This window comes from Aquarana catesbeiana, linkage group LG06 (genome assembly GCF_042186555.1).
Source record: "Aquarana catesbeiana isolate 2022-GZ linkage group LG06, ASM4218655v1, whole genome shotgun sequence".
NCBI classification, from domain to species: domain Eukaryota; kingdom Metazoa; phylum Chordata; class Amphibia; order Anura; family Ranidae; genus Aquarana; species Aquarana catesbeiana.
The window spans coordinates 49,793,632-49,817,041 of NC_133329.1; the positions used below are offsets into that span (position 1 = coordinate 49,793,632).

At 43.8% G+C, this 23,410-nt stretch overlaps 1 protein-coding gene across 1 annotated transcript in view; it reads left to right on the top strand.

Annotated features, from left to right (window-relative positions):
* LOC141148387 (interferon-induced very large GTPase 1-like) overlaps positions 1-23,410 on the top strand; it is a 60,210-nt gene that overhangs the window by 7,104 nt on the left and 29,696 nt on the right. The window contains exon 2 of the mRNA XM_073635833.1: positions 10,808-12,941. Within this exon, the coding sequence (XP_073491934.1) occupies positions 10,958-12,941 (1,984 nt within the window). The 5' untranslated portion in view covers positions 10,808-10,957. The remainder of the gene's footprint in view (positions 1-10,807; positions 12,942-23,410) is intronic.

A 23,410-nucleotide genomic window follows, 5' to 3' on the forward strand; every position in this document is an offset into this window, starting at 1 on the left:
GTCCATAGGTGTATCAACCACCATACAGTATTACAATATAACCGGAATGACATCTTCCCAATATTTGCTTATTCTTACATATTTCCATCATAGTTGGTGTGAATGGAAAGTTGTCTGTTACTGAAATAATAGACCACTTATTGCACAGAAAAAAGAAAAAAATATATATATATAAGAAGTAAGGGCAGAGTGAAAGGGGTGAGAAAGGGAGGGGGGGGGGTTATAGATAGACGCGAGCGCGATGGATCCGGCCAAGGTTCTATCCCGTAGCCGCTACCTAGTCAAGGGGTTCTCAAGAATTTAGTAAGGTTTGTCCTTCATCTGAGAAAATATATATGTTCCAGGATAACCAGTTTCTTGAATGTTTGTCTTGTTTGTGTTGGGCAGTCAGTATTAGGTCTTCCATCTTTTTGATTTCTTCAACTCTACGTAGCCACATTCCCACCGTAGGGGGTGTACTCTGTTTCCACAATGCTGGAATACAGGACTTCGCTGCATTGAGCAGATGTCTGACCACTGATTTTTTATATGATTTAATTGGGGCTGAGGTGGCATGTAACAGAAAAACGGCTGGATCTCTCTGCGTTATGTGATTCGTTAATTTTTTAACAATTGTCTCTACTGCTACCCAAAACTGCTGTACTAGTGAATAGGGCCAAAAAATGTGTAGGAGCGTCCCCTCCTCAGAGCCGCACCTCCAGCATCTATCAGAAGTGCCGGGGAAAAATTTGTGTAATAATTGAGGTGTGTAATACCATCTAGTCAGAATTTTGTAATTTGTCTCCTGAATTTTTGTACAGATGGATGATTTCAGTGTAAATTGAAGTATGTTTTGTGTTTGTGCTTCTGTAAAATTACATTTTAGATCCTGTTCCCATTTTCGTAAAAATAACAAGTCTGGTTGTTCAGTCGGTGTGTTGAGTAGCGAGTATGTCTTGGAGAGCACCTGAGGCAGAGTGCCCTCCCCTCTACAGTATTCTTCTAGCGTCGTCATATCGCGCTTATATCGCATCGGTTCTGGTATTGAGTAAAGGAAATGGTGTAGCCGAATCGCTTTCCAAAATGACAATTGAAAACCCCCGTTATCATTCGTCAGAGATTGAATTGAGGTCCAGTGGTCGTCTTCCACATAATGTGATGCACAGTCTTTACCTGCCTCCCAGAGCGTCTCATAGTTTGAATAGTCTAGCCCTGGTTCGAAAGCTGGATTCCCCAGAATAGGGAATAAGGGGGATTGTTTGGAGGTCATTGAAGTGTTTTTAAGTATATTTAACCCTACTGACAGCGTGGCACCAATGGTCGGGTGTGAAGTCATGTCCCTAGGTAATTTATCGTAGCACCAGATAGCCCCCTTGAAGGGTATATTAACCTGATGGTTCTCTACTTGGATCCATAGTTTGGTTTTGTCGTGTCTGTTCCAGTCAATGATCCTCCCTAGGTGCACAGCTTGATAATAGTGTTTTGCGTCCGGGAGGGCGAGACCTCCATAGTGTTTCGGTAGAGTCAAATAGCATATTTTTAGTCTAGGCTTAGAGTGTGACCACACAAATTTTATAAATAGGGAATGTATTTGTTTAAAATAGTTACCGGGGATTCTTATAGGTAAGGCTTGAAATAGGTATAGAAATTTTGGAAGAATGCACATCTTGATTAGATTGCATCTCCCAAACCATGAGTGTAGACCTTTGCCCCACTCTGCGAGTAACTCTTTAACTGTGCTCAGGATTGGAGGGAAGTTCAGTTCAAATGTGCGTTTCAGATCCCTGGGTATGTTAGTGCCCAGGTACTTGAAGTGACTGTCTGACCACTTGAAATTAAATTTGGACTTCAGAGAGGAAAGTTGTTCCATCGGCATATTGATTCCCATTGCTGCTGATTTGTCAAAATTAATCTTTAGGTTGGACATGTTCCCGTATATCTGAAATTCTTTAATTAAATTTGGGAGGGAGATAATCGGGTTGGTTAAGGAAAATAGAAGATCATCCGCGTATGCGGAAATCTTGTATTGTCTGTGCCCTATGGAAATCCCAGAGATATCTGGGTTCCTGCGTATCGTGTTTAGAAAGGGTTCGAGTACCAGGGCAAAAAGAAGGGGTGACAGTGGGCATCCTTGTCTGGTACCATTAGAGATATTAAAAGGAGCAGATAGGACTCCATTAGCCTTGACCCTAGCTGTAGGTAAGGAGTAAACGTTAGAGATCCATTGCAACATGTGGTTACCTAATCCAATATGCTTGAGGACTGCTCTCATAAATTCCCAGCTCACCCGATCAAATGCTTTCTCAGCATCTGTGCTGAGAAAGGTACAAGGCGCTTTAGATATATTAGCTCTATAGATCAAGTTAAGGACTTTTGTGGTGTTGTCCCTAGCTTCACGTGTAGGGACAAAACCCACCTGGTCTAAGTGTATCAGGTTAGTCATGTGTTGGGATAATCTATTTGCCAAGATTTTGGTGAGGAGTTTAAGATCTATATTTAGAAGAGATATGGGCCTGTAGCTACCACAGGCCGCGGGATCTTTCCCTTCCTTGGGTATAAGGGATATGTGCGCGCTTAATGTGTCTCTCTGCAAGTGGCCCCCTTCCGTAAGCTTGTTAAATAGTTTCAACATACGTGGGCCTAGAATCGGCAGCAGAGTCTGGTAGTACTGCAGAGTCAAACCGTCCGGACCTGGAGCTTTACCTGGTTTCATGTTTTTAATTGCGCCTTGTAGTTCTACCATTGTGATGGGTTCTTTTAGGGCAGCTGCATCTTCTGCTGATAGTTTGGGGGTATTAGCTAGAGTAAGATATTCCCTTATTGCGGCGTCAGTGACTCCTGACTTCGGGAGGTTATACAAGGAGGAATAAAAATGTTTAAATTCATCTGCTATTTGCGTGGGTGTCGCCCTTTTTTGCCCTGATGGGGATATGATTTGTGGTATATATGCGCGTAACCTCTGTTGTCTAACTGCCCTTGCGAGAATTTTCCCACATTTATTCCCCGATTCATAGGTGAGTTTTCTACACGCTTGTAAAGCTGCTTTCGCTTGGTAATGTAGTATATCTACCGTCTGTCTACGTAATGTAAGGAGTTCTGTTTCTATGGATGTGGTTGGGTTTTGTTTATGTGTTTTTTCTAAATCGTGGGTTTTCTGTAATAGAATTAATAACTGTTTCTCCCGTTCCCTTTTGATATGTGCACCATGTTTGATCAGGATTCCTCTGATCACAGCCTTATGGGCTTCCCAGAGTATCCCAGGGTCACAATTGTCTATATCATTCGTCTGAAAATAAAATTTAAGTTCTTTTGTGACATCAGCTAACACTGTGGGGTCCTGAAGTAAACTTTCGTTTAGTCGCCAAAATCTTGATTTTGTCGTCGCTGTTCGTGAGAGGGAATATTTCAGGGTAATAGGAGCATGGTCAGACCAGGTGATTGTGCCTATGTCAACTTTGTCTATTGCCTCCAGTTGGTTATGAGGCAAAAGAAAAAGGTTGATGCGGGAATATGATTTGTGTGGTGATGAGAAGAATGTATAATCCCTCTCTCCGGCGTGTAAAAGTCTCCATACGTCAATCAGTCTGGTCTTGTGTAGTGTCTTGGTGATTCGTCTGTGTACACCCCTTCGAAGAGAGGACGTTCCATTTGATGTGTCTACCGATGGGCACAGAGGAACATTAAAATCGCCGCCTAGTATCAGTTGTCCCTCTGCAAAAGGTAGCAGTTCGTTCAATGTTTTGGATATGAAAATATCCTGTCTGTCATTTGGGGCGTACACAGTCGCTAGAGTCACCAGTGCATCACCAATCAGTCCTTTGAGAAACACATATCTCCCCTCTGTGTCAATTCTGGTGTCTCTACAGGTCCAGGGCACATTCCCCGAGATCAGTATAGACACTCCCTTTGATTTGACTGAAGGATTGGTAGCGTGGTATGTAGTTGGGAAATATCGGTTTTTCAAACACATCGGTGCACCCGTCTTAAAGTGAGTCTCCTGGACAAACGCCACATCTGCTTTAGAACTTTTAAGATCGTTCAGGAGCATGCAACGCTTTTCCGGCACATTCAGCCCTTTGGTGTTTAGGGTATAAATAGTAATTTGATCCATCGCGCTCACGCCAGTAAAAAAGACATTTCTTTACAAAAAAAAAAAAAAGGACGAGGGGGGGGAGGGGCTAGTAATGAAATAGGGAGTAGAAGACTTGAAGGAGCAGGGGGGGGAAAGGAAAAGGTAAAAAGAATAAGAGCAAAGAGAGCTCTAGAAACAAAACAAAAACAATGAAAAGGGGTGGACAATCAAACCAAAAGATCGTCCTACACGTACTAGTTGTCGTTAGGCAACTAGGTGCAATTCCTTGCAATGAAACACACTCCAGGTATCACCGGGAAGGCTGTTTCGGCCTAATGGGGATGAGGTTAGACTACGATCGAGGGAGCTAATCCCGGCCCGCCCTCTCCCCTACCCTTACATATAAGATAGGCATGTAAGCATTGTAGACATCACAAACATTATTAAATGAACAGATAAGGTAAAACGCCAACCATATTCTTATTATTGGTAACTTCTTATCTATCTGCATCCCTTGTATTGTCTGCCCCCAATCTTATCCTTCATTGCTATTGCCATATAACTGAGCAAATTCCAACTGGCCCTTCTTACAACAATCTACGTAATGTTTCCCTCCTCCCTCCATGCCAACCCCTCTTACTCAAAACATAAGTGTTCTGTTTTCCCCCTCCCCCCTCCCCAGTTGACCCTCCTCCCACAATACTGATATGCAATCGTGGCTCACAGTGAACCCTAAGTTTTCAAATTCCTGAGAAATAGTTCCCTGCGGCAATACACAGACATATTTAAAGTGTGCGTAACTTTAGTGCAAGATAGTTCCAGCAGAAAAAACACACTGGTGAGGAACCAGGATAGAACATTTCCGGCACAGGGAACAGTGACGTAATGATACATAGTATTCCCAATACTGATTGTCCATTGCATAGCGTGGAGACAGGGTCGGGAGAAATTAACTCCTGCCGTCCGCATGGCACAGGTAGAGTCACCGTCAAAACCCCTTCATCAATAGAAAGTTCCTTATTCCAGGGACTACCATTAGGGTTGCAATGTTAACCTGACTCAATTCCAGGACTCCTTCTCCAACTTCCCTGGTCACAACAGTAACCATATCCTGTCCCAAGCAGCCAGATTAGTGGGGGGGGGGATGGCTCATATCTGCAACTCTGAGAGGAGGACAGTCGGTTCTTTTGGTATGTTGTTAGGGGAGTTCAGACTACACAGCATTTAGAATGGGGCCTTAAGTGGTGAACAGTAAAATATGAAAAACAAGAAATCCAAACAAACGTGGATAAAAAGGCAAAAGTCAAAGCATCTGGGGCATACATATTTTCACCACAGCAGACGACTCTAGGTTTCTCTGTCTTCTGCTGGAGACGTGATCCTTGATCTGCGTTGAGTGCGTTGTGGTCTTGGTGAGCCTGGCCTTCTCAGATTTGGACCCCCCGGGCGGTTAGCAAATCTTGGGATCAGTTGAAGCCAGTCTGGAACCGTTACTGGATCGGTTTCTAGAAAATCAAACAGTGTAGGAAGTTCCTAAAAAACTACGAAAGACCCCCTATCGGGGCTTTAAGGCAGCCAATAAAATACAGTAGAAGTGGTCAAAAAAGGATTAATTTTATTGGTACAAAAAATATATAATAAAAATGAGTAAATTGATTCTGACTGTTCAAGTTAGGACATGAACTGTGTGCATCATAAAAGTTACAACGGACAGTACCCGTATCTAGGAACAGTACAAATTGCAATGTGTTATGAGACAACCAAAGTGTCCTTAAGGGTATAATCCCCTAAAGTAAGGCAAAAGACAGTGCCTAGGGATAAAAGCAATGTACAATACAATATATGGGACAACAGGAATTGTAGATATGAATCCTGACGCATTTCGACCCTCGCTGGGTCTTCTTCAGAGGATGGGTTGTCTGCTGTGGAAATGCAAACATATATCGAACAATGGCATAAGACTCAACAATAGCAAACCCCTCTGTATACAATATAACATATCTGCGTAAATTCCATAATTACCTATCGACAAGGTTCCTGGCAATACAAGATATTTAAGGTAACATAGTTCCTCCTATGTCCTCTGTCTCCCCTGTGCCGGGCCAACTCCCCAGGGGAAGGGTGGCAGACCAGATGTGCCTTACGAGGGATCACGCCTATATGCCCCCCACGTATGTGCAGGGGAGGGGAGGGGCCACGAATGGCCAGGAGCTGCACCTGGAGAAATTCACGTTGGCACTAAAGACAAAAATAGAAAGTGAGGAGTCAGTAGACTCCTCAAATGTTTGAAAGTTTCCCTATCGCAGGGCATTATAGTGGGTCCATGGGTATGCAGGGAGACATATACAGAAAGTGGAAAGAAGATAGAAGGAAATAAAAGGAATGAAGGGGAAGGGAAGGGGGGGGGGAGGAAAAAGGTGGGGAGGGAGGACGGTAGGGGTAAGGGTTCCGCATAGGATCGTAAGGTGAAAAATTGTGATCTCTTCTTGAAAGTCACCGATATGGGGTATCCCCAGCGATACGTGACGCCCGCGCGTTGGGCCAAATCAAGCACTGGCTTCAACATCGCTCTGCGCTGTAGGGTGGCTCTGGAAAGATCAGGCATGATCTGGATAGATGCACCGTCAAATTCCACATCTCTCATCTCCCATGCTTTCCGCAAGATGATCTCTTTATGGGTGTACTGGTGTACTCTGCAGATCACATCTCTTGGGCGGTTCGGGTCCGTTGATTTCGGCCCCAGCGCCCTGTGAATCCGGTCAAAGGACATCGTCGCAGGAAAGTCCGCTCTTGCTATGTCTCTAAAAATGGCTATAGCAGTAGCTGTGAGATCCTCTGTACCCGTGGCTTCGGGTAGGCCCCTTACACGCAGGTTGTTCCTCCTGCTGCGATCTTCAATTTCTTCTAGGTGAAGTTGCTGGGTCAATAGTGACTTTGTTTGATTTGCTTGGATATCCTCCACTTGCTTTAGGCGCTGTGTAAGCTCCGTTACTGTGGCTTCTCCTGCACCCATGCGATCTGACAGCGCTATGATGTCGGTGCGTACTGCTGCTATGTCTCTGCGGTGTGAGGCTTCCAGCCTGCTGGCTAGAGATTCAAAGTCTGCTCTGGTAGGTATTGCTCTCAACAGTGCTCTCAGTTCCTCATCTGCGTGCAGGGTCAGGGGTGTATTATGTGAGACCTGTGTGTCTTGGATGACATCCCTGAGCAGCAGAGGGGTAGAGATGTCTCCATCTGATGTAAAGGGTGTCATGGACGGTGTTAGTGAGCAGTGCTGTGAGGTACTCATAAGCTCTGTTGTCCGGAGCAGCAGAGGAGTATTAATGTTTCTGTCAGATGCACCGGGGGCCATGGGCTGTGTCAGTGAGCAGTGCTGTGGGGTACTCACATGCTCTTTCGCCTGCATGGCGGCCGCCATCTTTGTAGCGGGGGATGGGTCACTGGGGTCCGAAAGATATTGTCTGATGGCTCCGTTCCGCTGTGTTTTTGGCGGTGTTCTTTTATGTTGTCGGTTGCTCTTTCCTCTGTGTCTTCCAGCAGAGTACATGCCGCTGATTAAATGCTGGTATGGCTGGTTTAAGGGCAGGAAAGGCCGGGACGGACCGGGAGCCGCTCAGAAGCGCGTCTTCACACGGCCATGTCCAGACCACGCCCCCGTATATGTCCCTTTAACAGATTTTCTGCTCACCTGCAGTTATAGGATGCAGAAGGTATCCACTTCAGGCCTCCCCAGATAGATCAGGGTATGCAGCTCAGCCAGGGATCTCCTGAATCTGGAGGACAGGGGGGGGGAGGTAATCCAGGAGTTGCTTTCCTAAACAGGGATATATCCGCACTCAGCACCGGGCCTCCTCCTCTAGGCTAGTAATATCAGATTCACGATCAGTCAGTCCTGTGGCTCCAGAGCTTCAGGAGAGGCCGCGGTTGCGGCCTAGTCGCGCGTGGAGGGAAGGGGAGACCAGGCCCAGATCGCGGCCCATAAACAGTCCGGGGTCTCCTCACCTGCCCCCATCCACAGTCCACAGCAGTCAGGAAGGCCGGACAATAGGACCGATCGCGCCAGGAGACTCGTGATGCGCCACGCGGCCCGCTAGGAAAGGCCGCAGCCTCGGCCTAGTCGTCCACGGCAGGCCGGGAGCTCGCGGCGGCGCCGATCTCGGCCCGGGAAGGGAAATCCTCTTCTCCCCTCACTCACCAGGGAGTGCCAGGTTCCCCCCCCCGAGCAGCTGGGGTGAAATCTGCAAGTTTTGGGAGCGATGGATCCGGATTCTAAAATCTGCTGAGCGGAGCTCTCTGGAAAAGCCGCCGCTCACAGCGTCATCTTGGCCACGCCCCCCGAACACCCCAAATTGTTCGCTGTTCGGCGAACTGGCAAACAGCCGATGTTCGAGTCGAACATGAGTTCGACTTGAACTCGAGGCTCATCCCTAGTCTTCAGTGCCAAGAGATGTCTGCTGCCAGAACCATCAGTAGTGACTGTATCACACGGTGGCCAATTATCTCTGCAATAAGTGAATGCAGAGACTCTCTGAATGGATCACTCCCTCAACTCCCTCAACTACTGGGTCACAAGGATGGACCATTGACCACAACTTGAACAGTATACAAATGAGCTGCTGGTCTGCCCTGTACTCAGTGTGCATTTTAATTCAGTGCAAAAGGGGGCTTTCTGACAAACAAGAGTACTTGTCAGGACCTGGCTCACCTGATGGTGGCACTATGCTTGCCAGAGCAGGAGGTTGCAGTTTCAGCGGGTTTCTCCCAGCAGCCTACAGTCTCCAAAAATCAGTCTCCACCTGATGCTGGTTGCTGGGAGGGTATGTAGGTCTTCCTGTGCTTGTTGTCAGTAATCCTGGTCTTGCTCCTGCCTGTACCTTGTACTCCTGCTGCCTTGCACCTGCTCTCCTTTGTTCCTGACCCCAGTTTTGGTTCCCTTCTACTCCCTGTAATTCCAGTTTTCTCTGCTTTTCTATATTCCCTATATTATATATATTGCACATAGTTAGGTGTTAGTTTGTTTCCTGTTTGTTAGGTTTATTAGTCTGGTATTCTGCCATTGGAGTTTTTGTTCAAGTTACTTTTATGTTTGCTGTTGTTTGGATGGTTTTTGTTTTACTGTAAAAAAATCTCACTTAAGCATATATAGTTTGGTCTCGGTTTCTAAGTGTAGCTATGCAGATCTGCCCATCTCAGCTGCTGATGCTTGAAAGTCATGGAAATTCCCATGATGTCAGTGACGAAATATGGTCCATATTTAGTCAAGGCGCACCCATGATACCTGCCCCTTCATTTACCAGGAGTTGTAATTTGCTCTAAGCAGTCATACATCCTGAGACAGTTTTTGTGGTTATTTACTTGAACAGTTTATGTGTGATTATTTCCTATTTATATTTTGTTTTGTGAATAAGTATGGACACTAGGTACCCCTTTCTCAATCATATGAGGGAAGGCTGGTATCTGGAGGCCCTCCTTTATTTAAAAGGGTCTTTCAGATTTTGATAAGCTTACAGATCCCCACAACTACCAGGCCAGGGTATTGGGAAGAGACCCTTGTCCTCACCAACAAGGAAACAAGGTCATTTTCCAGAGGGGTCCCCCCTGACAAAGTACTCTTCCCATGTTGAAAGCATGTGGCCTGGTATGGTTCAGGGGAGGAAAGAGCTTGCCCCCTTTCCTGGCCTGCTGGGCTGTATGATCAGACAAAGGTTTGGTTTGAATTGGGGGCATCAAGTTTTCCCTTTTTTTGCATGGGTTTTCTCCTTTAAATCCAAATTTTAGGGGTTACGCCATGCTGTTTTTTTCTGCCTGGAGTCCCTCTTGATAGTCACACCAGACCTTAATTAATCAAAATAATCTGGTATGTATTTTTAGGGGGGCTGCGTGCTTTTTTGTGGGATCCCCTACTAACATCTATACCAGATCCTCATCTAGGAGAAGAGTAAGTGACTCCAAACGTAATAAAGCCAGAGACAGCCAAGTACATAGTATATCCTGTAGGTATAATGAGAAATGTCAGCCAACACATTTCACTTAGTACAGGTTTTTAAAGCAAGCCTGACAGTTGCCTAGAAGAACTGACAGGCTCAAGGATTACAAAGTAGGCAAGAAATGATACCTGCACACATCTTCAAATATATTCTTCTTCTGCCCCGGAGTCCTGAATCCTAATTTTAACACTTTCTGCTCTAGTATATTGCCCCCACCACTTCGCTTCTTCACTAATGCTCAAAATCACGAAGGTGACCCAATATATGGGCCAATAGGGGGACATGCAGTAAGTTGGAATGGTGAGTTCAGCACTTGTGACTAACAGAAATATTTTAAAATGTACCACTTATAGCAAGGATCACAGACTGCAGAGGAACACATCTAAAGGTATATGCAGGCACCATGCTTTTATTGTAGTGCTGGAGTCTGCCAATAACCTATACTCACAAGTATAATTAGTAGTATGCTAAAGGTGATCTTAAGTGTAGAAGTGTAAATTAACCTTACAATACAGTGATAGGGAGAGTAAGTTGTGACACCATGAATAGGTCATAGGTCAGACTGAATTTTGACTATAATAGTAGCTACTGAAATAATACCCTTAAATCAGTTCCATTCAACATTATTTTATGGATTTTTTATCTATAGTATGTTTTGCATAGATAGAATGTATGTCTATGTATAGTATATGTGTACATACTTAACAGACTGTCTGAATTACAAAACATGATACTGATGGCTGACACCCTATATGGTATTCCTTTTCAGATGGCATAACCAATGGATTGCCGCAATGAGAAACCAAAACATCAGAAATGAATACTAACAATAGAGTTAGAATTTGGTGAAGAAAACGTGCCCAAAATTGAGGTTAATACACGTTTTACATTTTATAAACAGAAAAAGCTTGAACAGAATATGAACAGCCTGTGTGACCTAAAATCTTCCAGCCTTGTACTGACTCAGGGTGATAATGAAATGAAAGAGAATGTTGACAACTTGTGTGAACTTGAGGCCCATAATGAAAGTAAAGATAGGCCTGATAGTGTAAATCAGAGGACATCTTCCATCCTTATATCCCCTCAAGATGATAAAGAGAATAAGGACAGCTTATGTAACCTGGATTTTTCCAGCCTTGTGACACCTCAAGATTGTAAAGCATTAGAAGAGAATGCTAACAGGTTGTGTGAACCTGAGGCCCATAAAGAAACTAATAATCGTCTTGATGATGTGTGTGAGCCAACATCCTCCAGCCTCCCATACCCCCAAGGTAATATAGAAAATGTGGGCAGCTTTTGTAAGTTGGAGTCTACCAGCTATGTAGACCTTAAGAACCATAAAGAAGCTAAACATGGTCTTTATAGCAAGTGTGAACCAACATATCCCAGCCTCATATCCCCTCAGGGTAATAAAGGGAATGTGGAAGGCTTGTGTAACCTAGAGTCTTCCAGCCTTGTGCCAGCTCAGCACTGCAAAGAGTTGGAAGAGAACGCTGACAGCTTGTGTGAACTTGAGGCCCATAAAGAAACTGACAATAATCCTGATGATATGTGTGAGCCAACATCCTCCAACCTCATATCCCCTCAAGATAATAAAGAGAATGTGAACAGCGTGTGTGAACTTGAGCCCCATAAAGTAACTGAATATAATCTTGATGATGTGAGTGAGATTAAATATCCCAGCTCCATATGCCCTCAAGATAATAAAGAAAATGTGGAGAATTTTTGTGAGCCGGAGTCTACCAGCCATGAAGATGCTAAGATACATAAAGGAACTAAAGACAGTCTTCATAGCGAATGTAATTCCTCATATCCAAGCCTTTTATCCCCTCAGGGTAATAAAGAGAATGTGGATGGATTTTGTAATGTGGGATTTCCCAACCTTGTGGCCCCTAAAGAGCCTAAAGAAACTGAAGGTAATCTTGGTTATTCGTGTGAGCCAAAATCCTCCAGCCTCAAGTCCCTTCAAGATAATGAAGAGAATGTGGACAGCTTGTGTAACCTTGAGTCCTTCAGTCTTGTGCCACCTCAGCATTGTAAAGTGTTGGAAGAGAATCCTGACGGCTTGTGGGAACTTAAGGCTCATAATGCAAAGGAAGGTAATCTTGATGATGTGTGTGAGCCAACATCCACCACCCTCAAGCCCCTTCAAGATAATAAAGAGAATGTGGACAGCTTGTGTAACCTGGAGTCTTCAAACCATGTGACAACTCAGGATTGTAAAGAGTTGGAAGAGAATGCAGATAGCTTGTGTGAATTTAAGGCCCATAAAGAAAGTGAAGATAATCTTGATGATATGTGTGAGCCAACAACCTCCAGCCTCATATCTCCTGAAGATAATAAAGAGAATGTGGAAAACTTTTGTGAGCTGGAGTCTACCAGCCATGTAGACCTAAAGAAGCATAAAGAAACAGAAGAAAATCTTCATAGCAAGTGTGAACCAACACATCCCAGCCTCTTATCCCCTCAAGATAATAAAGAAAATGCAGACAGCTTGTGTAACCTGGAGTCTTCCAGTCTTGTGCCACATCAGGATTGTAATATGCTGGAAGAGATTACCAACAGCTTGTGTGAACTTGAGGCCCACAAAGAAACTGAAGATAATCTTGGTGCTGTGAATGAGATAAAATCATTCAACCTGGTAATGGAAAATAAAGATAAAGATCCTGCAACTCCTCAGGATTGTAATAAGTCAGGAGAGAATGCAGAAGGTTCATGTAAAATAGAATCTCACAACCCTGTCACTTCTGAGGTGCCTGTAGATCTGTGTAAGGCTATAGAATCTGAAGAGAGAACAGAGGAGCAAAAATATTTATTTCCACAAACAGTAGAGCCAGACTGTAAGAAGATTCCTGATGAAAAGATAAAGCCTTTAGCCTGTGATACATCCGAGGATGTAGATGGTGAGTTACCTTTCTGTTCAGACTGTACTTAAAATTCCCACAATTTTTATTTCCTCTAATTTATGTAGAGTTAAAATGTAGATGTTGGGGAATTATTCCCTTAATTATTAACAAGCATTTCACTGACTTCTGGCTGTGTGATGTTTCCGGCAAACACTGGGATACTTCAACCACTAAAAGTTTTGGTTCATAGCAAAGGGAAGAAAGCCTTCACATTTGTATACTGTCAACAGTTTAATTATTTATCTTGCTGTAAGTATAAAGGTGGGTAAAGACACTTAGATATCCTGGAGTGCTATCTCCCATACTTATACAGCCAACAATTGTTTATGTAAATTATAGCACTCGTGAATGAGATTGTTGACTTAACCCCTTGCCACCTCAGGGTAAAACAAATGTTAAAGAATTTGTTACCCTAAAAAAAATATTGATCCTGCTCCTTTAAAGCATGTTATACAGCACAGTGCTTGTGCTGTGAAATTTGGCCCCTTCTATCAACTAAAAAACCTGGCTGATCCTGCCAGTTTCTTCCTTCCCCCTGCAAACTGACCACGCTTATCATGGCTGCTGAGCTCTGACACCGTGGTCAGTTTACATACCTTCTTCAGCTGCAGCTATCTGCAGCTCTCCTGTGTCTCCCTCTGTCCTCCTTCCCCCTCCCCTCCCTGCCTGTCTACTCCTGTGTCAGTGCCCACCCACTCCCCTTCTGCTGCAAAAGATACTTAAAATGTTTGTTTTACCACTCTCTCTGTTTAACAATGCTTTGCGCCCATGTGTCTGTGTTTTATAAAAAGAAGCCGTTCTTTACCTGTGTCTACGTATTATATATGGTGATCCACCTGTGTGCAGGAGTTGCTTTTTTCTCTTTTTTTTTTTTTTTTTTACCTTATTTCAGAGCCTTACCTTATTTCTCGGCGTTCATGTGACCCGCCGCCTCTCTGCTACTCTCCTCCCCACCTCCTGACTGATGTCAGCTGGGGTTTTTTGGCCCCGCCCGCTGCAGCTGTCAGACAGGCAGAGCAGAGAGGCGGTGGGTCAAGTGAGCGGCACTTTGAGAGGTAAAGGTAAAGAAAAAATGGTATAAAGTGCATAAAGTGGCTTAACAACCACTTTAATGCCTAAGAACAATTTTGCAACTTTAACATGTGTTAGTAATGCTGTACATATTATGTACATATTATCACAACTGCTTTGTGCATCCAGGTGGATTTTACCTTGGTTTTTTTTCAGGACAAATTGGGCTTTCATTTGGTGGTAAATGGCTATGGCTTTTTTTTACTATCAAAGGAAAACTGGCCCAAAATATAAAAAATATATATTTTTTTTAAATGTAGCTTTATATTTCTTGTTACTACCATAACCTTCCACCAAAGAACAACCCAAAATAAATAATCTTGCTCGCAACTTTTACAACAACTACCGTATATACTCGAGTATAAACCGAGTTTTTCAGCACATTTTTTTTGTGCTGCAAGTGCCCCCCTCGGCTTATACTCGAGTCAAGCACTTTTCTGCAGCAAAAAATGTCATTTTCCGACCCGAAGTTGGGACCACGTATCTCGGGGCCACTTGATGCTAGGAACCAAATTTGATGTGCAAACCCAGTGGAAATAGTACCACAAAATATCCAAAGCTGGGGTTCCTAGCACCAAGTGGCCTCGAGATATGGGGCCCCAAATTCGGTTCGGAAAATGTCATTCTCTGCTGCAGAAAAGTGCTTGACATTTTCTGAACCGATTTTTGTGGCCCTGTATCTCAGGGCCACTTGGTTCTAGGAACCTCAGATTTGTGGTGCTAGTTCCACTGGGTTTGCACACCAAATTTGGGGTGCCTAGTACTAAGTGGCTCCGAGATACGGGGCCCCAAAGTTGGTCAACTGTGTCCATCTGCAGCAATGTCATTTCGGGACCCTTTGGGTCCAGAGACCCCACATTTTGGCTGCAGCTAGGGGGCATCTAGGAACCCTTAACTACTGAGTTTGAAGTTCAGGGGACCTATGGCTGCAAGTGGGCACAGTGAGGCATGCAAATGGGCACAGTGAGGCTGCAAATGAGCATTGTTGACCCTCTTTTCCACTTACAGTAGCTGTGCATTTCTCACCCTAGGCTTATACTCGAGTCAATAAGTTTTCCCAGTTTTTTGTGGTAAAATTAGGTGCCTCCGCTTATATTTGGGTCGACTAATACTGGAGTATATACGGTAACTATTAAAAAATCAATTTAATGATAGTCCTTCAGAAGATCCCTGAATTTCTGTGAAGATGGCTCCAGTTGAGAATACAAAACAAGGTTAATTAATAGTCTCCTATTTCTCCAGTGGGAAAATACTACATTAAAGTGTAAATATACAATCAACAGGTCCTTTCCCATGTGATTCCCTTTTAAATTATTGTATTTAGTTTTGGGATCCAGATATGTATATGTAACCTGTAACAGGCATGTTAAAGCAATATAGCCACCCGGCCTGATTTAGCAGTTGCTGAAGACAAATAACCTGTGGGATATGCTAAATAGCAAAAGATGATTAGATTTAGGAGAGGAAAAAATGAGTCTCCTATAAACATTCAATATCAGAAGAGGGTCTTTTCTATACTTTTAAAGCCAAACAGTGTTTCTAAGGGAGTTTATTCCCTTTATACTTAAAGGAAATGTAGTCACAGAGATAGGGCTGAACATATTAAGAACAAAGGGACACAGAGGGATAGTAAGTGGAACAGGGGAGGGAGGGAAGAGAAATGTGGAGCAATTCATGAAAGAAAAAAATGGAAAAAAGAAAAGGAAAAGTGGGAAAAGGAGAGAGAGACAGCAAACAAGGGACAGAAGGATTAATCTTGCATGAGGGAACTAAATGACTAGAGGCCCCAGAAATGATTCCCTGTTATTTACACTTCATAGATGGAGGCATACTTAGAATGAAGGATGAAGGTAGCCACCAAACTCTAATACCCTGTACACACGACGGAAAATGTGCGATCGGAGCTTGTTGTTGGAAATTTCGACCGTGTGTGGGATCCATCGGACTTTTTCCATCAGATTTTCCAACACACAAAGTTTGAGAGCCGGCTATAAAATTCTCTGACAACAAAATCCGATCGCGTCAATTCTGACCGTGTGTGGACAATTTCAAACCACAAAGTGCCACGCATGCTCAGACTAAATTCCGAGACGGAACTGCTCTGGTCTGGTAAAATTAGCGTTCGGAATGGATATAGCACTTTCGTCAGGCTGCAATGTTTTAAATTGTTTATTCCAGCGCACTCTCTTCTTCTTTATAATGCTAGAAGAATGAAGTTGTTTTGCTGCTCATATTCACACAGACTTCTCACAAACTTCTTTCTTTATTATTTCTCGTGATTTCATCAATATAATATTTTTATTTGTCACATCTCCCGAAAAAATAATATTTTTGGGATGTTTTTAGATTACATTTTTTTGGGGGGATTTTTTAAAATCCTGATCTTGTGTTTTATTCTTAATTTGTATTTTATTTTTTGCTCCAGAATAGTTTGGTGTTTTATTTGTGTGTCAAGTTACCACAACACCATTATTATCTTGTATTATTTGATCTCAAGGAGGTTGCTTGGTGTCTCTTGTTAATTTCACATTGTATTTTTGAAATATACCTGCCTCCTCACAAACAAACTGTCTTTTTTGAATGAAAACACACATAGGTAAGTATAATAAATCAAACCAAAAATTTATTAAGGGGTCCTAACCAAACAAAGAGGGAGGCAACGCTGGAGAAACAGCAGAAATTGGAGAAGCCTTTAGCCCCCAGGGCACACATCAATTATTTCCAGGCAAAATTGGTGGGCTGCGGAGTCCTTATCTAAGGGAGTTCAATCTGGTCCAGAAGTCCAAGAGAATCATGAACAGCAGCAGATGACATATCTGTCCCCAGGCTGTGGTCATACAAGAGCCTGCATCTTTTGTCAGACCAGACTGAACCCAGGTCATCACTCTCTGGTCTTCCTTCCACGCTTCCTTCCAGGCTGTGTCTGTGGTGGTGGAATTGTGGCAGGAGGAGGAGGAGGATGATGCAACTCACTCAGGTGGGTATTGGGTGTGATTTCTCCCCTCAACGCCTTATTTAATGTTTGATAAATGAGTTCCTCACACATGAGGCGTTGGCCTTCCTGCATGTCCTGCAGTTTGATGGCAGCCATGGAGGCAAAGGCCTCTTCACGAGTGGGGGTGGCTCTCTGGGACGCAGAAGCCTCCTGAATCAGCCTGAGCACTGAATCCTGCACGTTACTTCCCTTCCTGGGTCTTTTGTTTGGAAGGCAGAGGGGAGGGACCTGCGATTCTGTCAGGCTCCTACTGGGCCTGGCCTTCTCCTGGCTGCCACTTAGCCCCGTCTCCTCCTGGCTGCCACTAACCCCCGCCTCCTCCTGTGTGCCACATTCCACAGCCTCCTCCTGTGTGCCACATTTCAAAGCCTCCTCCTGGCTGAGGTCTTCCTGTGTATTAAAAAGGGACATAGTTTTAGTTTTTTCTTCATCAATCACACACAATTTTCATCTCATGACTGTTGCAAATTGAACGTTAACAAATATAACAGACTATCATTCTGAGCCCAGCATTTTTCATTCTTGTCCCAATTATTTTTGCCCACTACTGTCTATTGATATGTAAAACACTTTATTAAATCAGCAATTAGTGATCAATAATAACATCTAGTAAACATCATTTATTTCTTGACCAGAAATCTGTAGAACAATGCTATATCTGGCTCCAGCTGGGCTCCTCCACTTCTTCCTGGCTGGAAGTTCCAGGTTGGGCATCGGAAGCCTCAGCTGGGGTGGAAGATAGGGTGGAAGGAAGAGTGGAAGGAAGGGTTGAGAGGGATTCCCTGACTTCAGTCTGGTCTGACAGAAAACAAAGTCCCTCATAGTACCACAGTCTGGGGACATAAACGTCATCGGCTGCAGCTCCAGATCTCTGGGAATCCTGGACCTTCTTGTGCTCCCTAAGATAAGTGCTCTTCAGGCCACCAATTTTGGCTTTTAAATAGGGGATGGTTGCTGTGGGGACCACTGGCTTCACCAACTCCAGCAGTTTCTCCAGCGCTGCCTGCCTCTTTTGTTTATGATTATATTGTGGATGTTTCACCGGCCACAGACAGGGCAGCTCCCTGTACTTGTCTATGAACAGAGGGAGAAAGTTGTGGTCATTGAAGCCATCCATTTTATCTGCAATACACAAGACAAACCATAATGTCAGGCTAAAATCTCCTAATCTTGCCCCAATATAGGCCTCAATCTATAAGCAGTATAGGCCCAAGTTTAAATGTTACCTTCGTTATCACGATTGGCGCTTCCGATACTCCTTCCTCCACTCACAGATCGTACGTACTATGCACGCGTGTTACGCTTTATATACACTGCGCATGCGTGAAACTCCGCCTGCACCTGACGTTCTTTCTAGTCTATTCCCCGCCCCTTCTCTTTCAGCGCAGTGAGGAAGAGCATATGGCAGAGACAGAGCAGGTGCGTGATAATTACAACAACGAGGAGGAGGAAAGCCCGGAGCCAGAAACGTCACAATCCCGGAGGAGACGATTTAAGGCCTCAAATATGTCCTTTGTGGAGATGGTGGAGATGGTCGACATACTGAAGAGGGCCGACTATGACGGGAAGTATGGACCTTACCCCAACCCCAATGACAGAAAGGCCAAGATCATGGCGAAAGTTGTGAAGAGTCTGCACAGAAATTTGGGGTAAGGATCAACTCAGGAAGCGGTGGTCAGATCTCAAATTAAGGGAGCACGATCAGTATAGAAGGATCAGGAGAGTGCTGCAAAAAAGCAAGTAGTTGTCCTGTGTTCCTATTCTTTATTTTTATTTCGTTCGTGCTGCTCCATGTGCTTTTCTTTACTGTTGTACAGTTTAAAATGGCAACTTTCATGTTCATGGACACATTATTCGTTCGTAGGAAACATTGTTTGTTCGGCCTATAAAACACCATGTTTTATCCAGATGCAGTTTAATACATTTTTTCTGGCCTACTTCTCCTAAAATAATTTTGGTGTCCAGATGGGTTTGTAACTAGAATGAAATGCAAACTAGATTCTGTGTAAGGAGCGGACTCTTAGCAGCAGTTTACACATCTGGACGCTGGAGCACTAGTGTGGGACACCAGAATACCCTTTTTATTAGGGGGTCTACACAGGTGCTCCAGTGTATACTATAGGGGTGTCTTTGAAGCTTGTACAAAACAGGTAAGTATTCAAGATTGACAAAGGAAAACAATATTTCTTCATCTTGGAACTCTGCCAAAACAGACAATTGTACACCACTTCCAAGCAATGTTTCATATTCAAATTTCTGCCATCAAATATCTGTGTGCTAAGTATACCTATTTATTTTTACATAGGGGAGAAAAGACTCGGAGGACACCACTCATCAGAGGAGACCAGGGACCCCCCACCTCAGGAAGAAGGGGAAATCTCCCAAAGCCAAGCAGAGGAGGAGGAGGGAGACGTGTTGGAAATAGTCACCACAACAGGTGAGTGTCTGCGACCACAGGCTCAGGTAAGAGATGGATGGCGGCATATTTATAATACATGGTGTGTTTTTGTTTCTATGTTTTTAGGGGATCGTGATGTTGTGGAAGAAGGTCATTTCACCAGTGAAAGTGCCCAGATCCTGATCGGGGAGATCATGGGGTGTAATAGGGACTTGGAAAACATAAAGCAAAACATCAATAATGTTCAAAACAAAATGAAGAACATCATTGATGTTTTAGGGAGAATTTAAAACCCCTTGAAATCCCGAATTTTTTCAGTTTTTTTGTCCGGAAAATTGTTTGAACTTTTTTTGACATATTCTCGAAAAGCCAAATTTTGAACATGCACACAGTGTGTCAACATGTGCTATCTGCCATCACGGGAGATCAATGTATGCGTTTTGGGGGTGCAACCCCTGCCTCAATAATAAAGTAGCTGAGAGGAAGGGGTTGCACCCACAAAACACATCCCTTGATCCCCCATGATGGCAGCTAGCACATGTTGACATTCGGCAATTTGTGTGCTACTTCAAAATTTGGCTTTTCCAGGGGTGACATCACCCCATCTGAACACAATATCAAACACAGTTTGTAAATGCTCATGTCTGATATTGCCTTCAATTTCTATAAAAGTTGAACTTTGTAAGTTCCAGATTTGTGCATTTCTTGTTGGTTTTAAACATGCTTGTTTTACCTTAAAAGGAAATTTCTACTTTTATTAATGTGACCTAAAAATTTGTTATACAACAAACATGTTGGTTTGTTTTAAAAACCTTTTATAAATGCACATGTGATTTTGCTTGTATTAAAAAAATTGATAATCAATAATGTGTGGCTTCTTCTTTCAATGCTCATAAACATTTTTTGTGGTAAAATTGGAGTTTTCAGTGACAATGGGGGTTATTTGCTAAGGGCAAATCCACTTTGCACTACAAGTGCAGTTTCAGTGCAGGCTCAAGTGCACTTGTAGTGCAAAGTGTCTTTGCCTTTAGTAAATAACACCCAATAGTGCTTTATAATTTTACAGAATCACGCCATTTTCATGACTCCCCAAATTTCAGTCATGGTCAGCTAAAAGAAACACAAGCAGTAAATGTAAGCAAATATTTGTTCAGTTAAAAAAAAAATTATTTAAAAAATGTCTCAGACATTGTCAGGCATATTGATGGCCTCCCTACCCGCAAAGTATTCCATGTATCTTATATGGACCTCGCGGGCACTCAGGGGGGGCAAGCCAGGACGGCCGGCTTCAAGCGCCATCAGGGTTGGTTCATTGAGATTAATTCCGGCTTCAGGCCCAACTGAGCCAGCATAGTTCACAGAATTTCTCTGTAAAAACTTGTGGGGAACACAGCAAGCCAGGATGATGTGATTGAGTTTATACTCCGCCATGTGTATCGGTGTAAGAAATAGGCGGAACCGGCTGGCCATTATTCCAAACGTGTTCTCCACCACTCTTCTGGCTCTGGGCAGCCGGTAATTAAAAACCCTCTGGTCTGGGGTGAGGGTCCTCATAGGGAATGGCCGCATAAGATGGTCCCCCAGCGCAAACGCTTCATCTGCAACGAAGACGAATGGGAGTCCTTCCGCATTGTCTTCTGGAGGTGGCAAGTCCAAGCTGCCATTCTGGAGATGCCTGTAGAACTCTGTCTGGGCGATGACTCCACCATCTGACATCCGGCCATTCTTCCCCATGTCCACATACAGGAACTCGTAAGTAGCCAACACCACCGCCAACATCACAATACTATTGAACCCTTTGTAGTTGTAATAGTATGACCCCTAGTTGGGTGGTGGGATGATGTGGACGTGTTTCCCATCAATTGCCCCTCCGCATTTAGGAAAGTCCCACCGCTGGGCAAAGTGGGAGGCCACAGTCTGCCATTCCTTTGGGTTGGAAGGAAACTGTGGAGTCAAACAAGAAAAAAAAATCAATCATTTTGCACATAAACATGGGAAGCAGATTAGACACAAACATTCTTGGCCAACATCAGTATTACATTTTTTTTAGGGAGTATTTAAAGACAAAGGTATAAGGTCCACCTATCAGATTCCTCCCCCCCTCTCATGGGCCATTTAAATACATTTATGGGGGGGTGGTGGAGATGTTTTGGCCAGGTAACCCTCACCACTTCATTGAGAGATGAATGCCTAAATAATGTGTATTACTTTGGCCAGCCCCTCCTTACTTACACTATTGGTGGCCCACTGGACAGGTACGAAGTGTCATAATACAAAGAGATAAATACACACTGTACACATTTTAGCACATTTTTACATTCTGCTATTACCTATCAAGATAATAATAGGATACAAAAACTTTAAACAGTACCATTTGAAAGTATTCAGGCAGACCCTTGCACTACATGCTTTGGTGAATTCATCCATAAATCTGACCACAAAAGAGGTGGATATAGTGTGTATGGGTTTGGCAAAGTCAGCAGATAGAGAATTGGTATCAGCTGACTTAGCAGTTGGGGGGAGGGAGGGTTCCAAATGATTTTGGGACCCAAAAAAAAAGCCTCTGGCACTCTGCCAGATTTTCAAGCACACATCACAATTTTCAACATTTTAGGGGGTATTTTAGGGTAAAACACTACTATGGAGCTGACAAAATACATTGTTAAGTGACTACACAAGGTGAATATAGGCCCAGGAGAGCATGCTGGGGAGGTTAGTGAAGGCAAATATGTATGAAGGACAAAAAAAAAATTACATAAAAATCCAGCATGCAGGAGGACAAAGGGGACATTCACAGCATATTACAATCATGGTAATTAGGGAATGAGGAAAGAAATACAATATATTATCAAACATTAAATACAATAAAATGTGATGTTAAAGGATAAAAATCTTACCTTCATATACTCCTTCTGCAGGACCTGGATGATGGCAGAACAGGTCTCTGGGATAATGATCCCCAGAGCCTGGGGGGAGATGCCTGTCGAGAACTTAAGGTCCTGCAGGCTTCTCCCCATCGCCAAGTACCGCAGGGTGGCGACTAGCCTCTGCTCCGGAGTGATGGCTTGCCTCATGCAGGTATCCTGCCTGCTGATATAGGGGGTCAGCAAAGTCAACAAACGGTGAAATACGGAGTCCGTCATCCGGAGAAAGTTCCTGAAATCATCAGGATTATTCTTACGGATCTCACAGAGCAAAGGCATGTGACAGAATTGGTCACGCTGGAGCAACCAATTCTTGGTCCATGAACTCCTCCTGTTCATGGACTGGGCTTGTGTCAAAGTAAAGACCCCAACACCAAGCCCCCGCACAGCATGAACTCTACGATGAGTACGTATACACAACATGGCTAGAAAATGGTCGGCTGGTCAGAACGAAGTAACAGAACGCACTGAAGAACAGCAAGGCCTGTAAAGAGCGACCTGAAAATCAGTAACGAACGAACAAGAACACAATGAAAAATCAATGGTAACTCGCTGCACGCACTGAAGACCAGATACAAACCCACAAGCACAAACTGAACAGCAGAAATACGATCTGAAAACCACGAGTCTGAAAAAGTGCGAATCGTCTCTCACCAAACTTTTACTAACACGCAAAAGGAGCCCAAAGGGTGCCACGCTTGGTACTGAACTGCCCTTTTATAGTCTTGTCGTACGTGGTGTACGTGACCGCATTCTTGGCGTTCGGAAATTTCAACAACTTTGTGCGACCGTTTGTAGACAAATCAAGTTTGAGCCAACATCCGTCAGAAAAAATCCATGGATTTTGTTGTCGGAATGTCCGATCAATGTCCGACCTTGTGTACAGGGCATTAGACACAATAAAATGGATGGGTACCACTATGCAAAGGTAATAGTAGATGACAACAAGATCAAGGTGAAGAGGTCTCTTGCAGTATGGAGCCACAGCTTTTCCTCCTGTCAAACTGCACAGCACTGCTGCAAATCATCAACCTGGTTTTCAATGTAAGTGATCCGAGCAATCCTGTAATGTCAGTGC